Source organism: Pistacia vera, unplaced genomic scaffold, assembly GCF_008641045.1.
Source record: "Pistacia vera cultivar Batoury unplaced genomic scaffold, PisVer_v2 Contig359, whole genome shotgun sequence".
Classification (NCBI taxonomy): Eukaryota; Viridiplantae; Streptophyta; class Magnoliopsida; order Sapindales; family Anacardiaceae; genus Pistacia; species Pistacia vera.
The window spans coordinates 444,523-450,800 of NW_022196178.1; the positions used below are offsets into that span (position 1 = coordinate 444,523).

At 33.1% G+C, this 6,278-nt stretch overlaps 1 protein-coding gene across 1 annotated transcript; it reads left to right on the plus strand.

Moving 5' to 3' along the window:
* Nucleotides 1-473: 473 nt before the first annotated feature.
* LOC116139793 (small glutamine-rich tetratricopeptide repeat-containing protein 2) lies at nucleotides 474-6,039 on the plus strand. Its single transcript, XM_031425449.1, has 10 exons — nucleotides 474-738; nucleotides 940-1,181; nucleotides 1,283-1,316; nucleotides 1,823-1,959; nucleotides 2,875-2,941; nucleotides 3,321-3,420; nucleotides 4,279-4,442; nucleotides 4,644-4,690; nucleotides 4,780-4,830; nucleotides 5,460-6,039. The coding sequence occupies exons 1-10, from the start codon at nucleotides 660-662 to the stop codon at nucleotides 5,838-5,840; spliced, it is 1,302 nt and encodes a 433-aa protein (XP_031281309.1). The 5' UTR covers nucleotides 474-659; the 3' UTR covers nucleotides 5,841-6,039.
* The last annotated feature ends 239 nt before the right edge of the window (nucleotides 6,040-6,278 follow it).

A 6,278-nucleotide genomic window follows, 5' to 3' on the forward strand; every position in this document is an offset into this window, starting at 1 on the left:
AATATATGAAAAAAAAGGTTTCATTATACTGTGATTTATCCATGGTTTTTATTTTTAGTTTTGGTGATCCGTTAATTCTAATTAATCTATTGGTGGAGCAGTCTGGAAAGTATTCAATTCAATAGATAGAGATCAGGGTACTTTATAGCAGTTAATGAAATATGAAGTAGTTATGTATTTTCATATATATCGTTTGCCATAAGTCTGAAATAAATGTGTTTAAAATCAGGGACAGTAATTATTCATATTTTGTGTTATGTTAATCTTATTTTGATTGCTATAATACTTCTATAGATTTTACATAATAATTGACAATATTTTTATGAAAAGTAAATTTAATTAGTTGAAGATTTTATAATATAATTAAATAAAAAATGAGAAAATTATTTTAATATTCGATTTAATTAGATAATTTTCACTTCACCTATAAATATATATATAAAAAATACAAATACTAACCGTTTAACCAAACACCAGCTCTAAAGAGTCTAAACAAGAACAAGACTTTGCTGACTGAGAAAGAAAAGAAGAAAGGAACACAAACACAACACAAAACCGTCTCTTGTCTTGTCTCGTCTCTGAGTCTGAGATACGCCGTTGCTCTTCAATCTCTTTAAAGTTGTAATATGCACAGCTTCAACTAAATAACTCTCCTTCAAATGGCTAACTCAAACTTGAACTCCGATTCCCCTCTCGCTCGCCGTATCGTTCGCTCCTTCCTCCACTTCCTCGACTCTGGTCCCGCTCTCTCCCTCTTTCTCTTTCTCTTTCTTTTATTATTATAATTCGTCAATTATATTGTCTTCATCTTCTCGTTCTCATATATCTTTGTTTCTGATTCTAATCAATTGATGTGCTCTGGATTGACTAGGGATTGATTTTGATTTTGATTTGATTACTAAGATTTTAACTTCTTGTTTTTTATTTGGTGCTTGATAGTTGAACCTGCTCCCGGGGTTGATACTGAAGGTCTTGAAGTTGTTAAGGAATGTTTGACTGAGGTGTTTAAGCTTCATTCTCATCCTGTTGAAGCTCAATCAAAACCCGAGTCGTTGATTCATATTTTCAATTCTTTGCAAGATAATGATCATAGCGACAGGGTAGCGCCTGTTGATGCTCCCAGTTCATCCTCTGTCCACAATGTCGATGATTCCAAGTTTCCGGATGCTTCGAAATCTATGGTTATTAACTCCGAACTCCATTTTTTGAAAAACCACTGTTTTTGTGATATGTATGTCGATTTTAAGTTTTGACTTCAGTTCTTGTTGTTGTACTTGATCAGGATGAGGACTGGACTAAAGAACCTTGCTCTACAGGTAGGTTTCTGTTCAGCTAGTTGTTCCTGGATATCATGCTTATTGATTTTTTTTCTTTCTAGCTGGTGGAATGGTCCAAGAAAATTACTATTTCTCACATTTATATTTAGCGAGTATTGTTATCTTTTACAATCATCCCATTTAATGATCTCAAGGGCTGCATCTATATTCCTTTTTTTTAATAGATTGTTTTACTATTTTGTTAGCCTCTTTTATTGAGAATATGCCATTTTGTTGAGTAAAGGACATGCATATAATGGTCTTTTCTTTTTCTAGTTTTCAATAACTTACTGAAATTGTTTAGAAGTTATCTTCTCAAATTTTCTTGAAGAGTTAGTAGTGATATATTAATCAGTAGGCATCAAAATCTGTGGACTTCCACTTTGTAATGTTGTTGGATTGCAGATGTTTACGCAACTTTTAAGTGTTTGAAATTGTTTATAGACATTTTAATTTTCTAGGTTATCTGCATCTTAATTATTTATCAATGGCCCTGTTATTTGCAGGGGTCTCTAAAGATGAACTCTTTGGGCAATTCTTTGGTGCACTTGAGAAAATTCACTTTTTTAAGACCATGCCTGATGGGAATGATGACCCTTCCCAACTGGATAAAGCATCACATTTATTTCATGATGCTCTAAGTGTACGATTTATTGTTTTTCTTATTTACAATTTTTAATTTTCGTCATGAATTTTTAGTTCACGTAGCTTTAATTGCATGAATAATTATAAAAATATCATTATCATTTGCCCTTCTGTACTTTTGGGTTTTAATGTATTGTTATCTATTTTCCATGAAACTACTATTCAAAATGCTAGAAAATTGTATAGCTGAATGAAATAGGATAAGCGGTCAGAGCTATGAAACCGCTCTCTTTTAGAATTTTTAAGAACTTCGGTGGTACAAGAAGAACTCTCTTTCTAAAGAATGAAAGGCTGGGAAACTGTATTAGTTGGATATTTTCTGTTATAAAATAAGCACTCTTGAAAAAGTGGTGCAAACTTTTTGCTTTGAGATAAAGTTAGTTGAGTTATGGCTTTGAAGCCTGAAGTAATGTAAGGATTGAAGAACTGAGAAAGAGAAAGTCTTGGGCTGGTGTTCTTTCTGAGCGTTTCTCTTGAAGTGGATGGATTAGAGCATGCTTTAGAATTTTATTACATCCTTATGGTTCTTCTGAGATTAGCTGCTTAGATATTTTGCTGAATGGTGGATTTAGCTGTTGTTTCCAATCTCTGTATATTTTCCTTTATTATAGGACCAGCACTTGTTATTGTCCTGTTTTCTTGTACCTTGTCCTGTTCATAGAACATTGTAGAGCTACTAGAACATTGTTGTAATTGATCTTGCCTTTCAACCTTTTCTGTTCTCTTTATTGTTTGATTTTTTCTTATTGGTTTTGTCTAATACTTGCAAGTGCAACATGGAAGATGTTGTTGCTATATTTTATTAATGTGAGGGTTGTATGTGGATTTTATGTTACTACTGAGTTCTTGCTATTTATGTATCATTAAGAACCTTTGTTGACAAGTAAAAGGTTAATATGCTGAATAATATCAGGAGATGGAAAGATCTGGATCTCAGGTATACAACCAGAAGAACTTGGCTGAGACCTTCAAGGGTCAAGGTATAACCTTAGTGCCTTTAATTGGTTGGAAGTTAATGCTCCTAAACTATATGTTTTATGCACATGTATAGATTTTTGAAAGTATGGGAAATGTTTTTTATGGTTTATGTGTTTTTATGTCCTTTATCATGCTTTCTGCTATGAATTCTTCTCTACTAAAATTTTGACTTGAGATATCATATTGCCTTAATAATAATAGAACAGAATGGATCACTGTGGCTAGAAGCATCTAGATCTTATTTATGAAACGGGCATAGATTCCTTCATACTCATGAAGTCATGGCTAGTAGAGCATCTATACAATATGTAATATTCTGATTTGGCTTTTTGTTTGATATACAAGCTATTTCTGCCGTGTAATTATCTTCTTCTCTTATAGGTAACAAGGCCATGCAGTCAAAGCAATACTCCGATGCAATTGAGTTTTATTCATTCGCTATTGCACTTTGTGAAAATAATGCGGTTTATTACTGTAACAGGTGTAGTGCACTAGTACTGACTTTCTACATATTTATTGTATGCTGTATGGGCTAATTAGATTAGTTATGATTGATTTCAGTTGAATGACTCAGATTCTTACTAAAGTTAAGAAGAAAAAACAGCAGTGGGTGCTTTAAATGTGTGTAGGCTAATTAGATGAGTTATGATTGATTTCAGTTGAATGACTGAGACTCTTACTAAAGTTGAGAAGAAAAAACAGCACAGTGGGTGCTTTAAATGTGTACTTTGCAAATATAGTTGTGAGAGATCTTTTTTTTTTTTTTTTTCTTTTTTTTTTTTTAAATTCTGTTTTCCATTCTTTTATCACATTCCCATGTACTGTTTCAGCATTGTTTCACTAACATCCCAACAAGTAATTTGGCTTTGACCTTTATAGACTAGGCTTTGTGTTTACTGCATTATGTGTTGATTACTAGTTATCTGAAAGATCTTTTCAATTGTTATGATTGCTTGTTTATTTGTAATAAGTAATACACTGGACCACAGGTATTTCGGAAGTTTAAATTAAGCAATTGCTAATGAATTTTGCATTTGATTTCTTCTTTCAAAAATTGTGATGCAAAGAAGGGGGAAACCCTGTCTCATGAACTCCTGATATTTCATATAAATCAGCTGGGGAAACATTGATTATAGTTTTTGTTTTCCCTATAATATTGGTTACAAATTGTCATCTAAAATTTTTAAGGAAAGGCTGTTGTTGCAAATAATTTGTGATTTTTTGCTAGTAATTTTTCGTTTTTATTCCTTCTTTCTGGTTTTGTTGATATCATCCTTTTTGGATATTCATTTTCATGAATTTGCAAACTTTAATTTTTCTGTATGATGACGGTTATCAGGGCAGCTGCTTACACACAGATCCACAAATACACTGAAGCAATCAGAGACTGTCTCAAGTCCATTGAAATTGACCCTAATTATAGTAAGGCATACAGTCGCTTGGGTTTAGCATATTATGCACAAGGGAACTACAGTGATGCTATTGAAAAAGGATTTAAGAAAGGTTTGTGTGGAAATTAACATGAATGTATTATTGCCAGTGAACTGAAACCTGCATTTAATCTCTCAATCTTTTTGCTCCATTTATGCATACATAGGCTATTTTAACAGTATCCTTTGCTGGATGCAATAAGGTGGGCATTATCTATGACAAATTATTTTAGTATACAAGCTTATCTCTAATATTTGAGATTTTATTTTGTAGCCTTGCTATTGGATCCAAATAATGAATCTGTCAAAGAGAATATTCAGGTTGGTGCTGCTTTATTGTTACTGCTGTTGTTGTTGATATTATGTTTATCTATTGTCATTTTATGATTAAATTGTCATTTGGAACATAGGTGGCTACACAGAAATTGAGAGAAGAGATGCAACAGACAGGGCTGGATCAGGTAATACTAGTCACTAGCTTTTATATAAGAATGAGAATATTTGTTTCAAAAGGGGGGCATATTTTATAACAAAAAAACAAATGCAAATTATGAAAAATCATAATTTGAGGTCTAAAATACATATAGATGTTCTTCTTATAACTCTGTGGGGTCTGTCCCTAGGCCCCCGTCTTAGCTCTGCCACTGAAGAAGGTAATCTAATCATAATACTGATATACTTTCAACTTGGTTTTCACATTCGGAAAGGATACAGCCACCGAAGGTTATACACCGAATTTATGCACCGAATGACGTGACAAAATCCTGACTGTCGATTAATATTAAGTTGAAATTAATAAACGGTCAGGATTTTGCTACGTCATTCAGTGCACTACTTCGGTGACTGTAGCATTACCCGTTCACATTACTTCTTTATTTTTTTCCCAAAATGTTGCTTTCAATTGTTCATGATTTCTTCAACTTTAAAATATTTGTGCTTTTACGTTGTAGGAGGTTCAAACTTTTCATCTTTGTTCTTCTTTTAAATGAAGAATAAAATGTTGAGCCTTATTTCTTTCTTCAACCTAAATATTCAGCCTTATCCCAATATACGAATAATAATAAAACTTATTGTTTCTCTCCCCATACAGAATACCAGTTCTAGTCGTAATAATCAAGAACCGAACCAGTCAACAGGAGGGTTCAGAAGTCACGGAACATCATCTTCCTTTACAATGCCTTTTAATGCTAATGCTCTACCCGGTGATTTTGCAAGCATGCTTATGAACATGGCTACAAATATGCAGCAGGGGCAGCCTTCTCAGAACAGACAAGAAGAAGATAGTAATATCGGTGGAACTGATGAGCCTGGCATAAGACTTGGTGGGAACATCAATTTGAATTTTGGAGAAAATGTGCCTGAGGAGGTAACAGGGGCATTGAGATCAATGATGGAAATGTTTTCAGGAGCACCAGCCCCTGGAAATCCTCAAGATACTGATACCACAAATGGAAGAACACCAACAAACTAAAATAATTTACAACCTTGTACTTCCACCTGGCTAGCGAGGGTTTTGTTTCGAAAATTTTTCAATATTTGTGCGGTCACAGATGATCATCAACCGTAAACAAGAACAGAAATTGTAATATATTGGATCTTTTGCCCATGATTTTTTTTTCGGCTATGTTAAATTATTTTGTGTTTTATGGGTGCTGATACAGTGTTTGGTTAAAGAGTATTTCAAGCATTGTTTTAAAACCCGGACCGGAGGGTAACCTATTTTGTTGCTCGGGTCACGGGTCAACTGGTTGGAGTGATGGTGTAGAGACAATTTTATTTTTAAAAAATTACATATTAATCCTTAAATTTTAATATATCACAAAAAACTTCCTGAAAAAGTTATTAGTCCTTAAAATTTTTATTTGTTTCAAAAATACCCCCAAAAAATTATCAGTTAATCTTTAAACTT

Excerpts from the sequence above, each read along its gene's own strand:
- LOC116139793 (XM_031425449.1), top strand. The coding sequence starts at position 660 with ATGGCTAACTCAAACTTGAACTCCGATTCCCCTCTCGCTCGCCGTATC. Across the intron at positions 3,421-4,278 it reads GCGGTTTATTACTGTAACAG|GGCAGCTGCTTACACACAGA; the intron begins GTGTAGTGCACT and ends GACGGTTATCAG. Across the intron at positions 4,831-5,459 it reads AACAGACAGGGCTGGATCAG|AATACCAGTTCTAGTCGTAA; the intron begins GTAATACTAGTC and ends CTCCCCATACAG.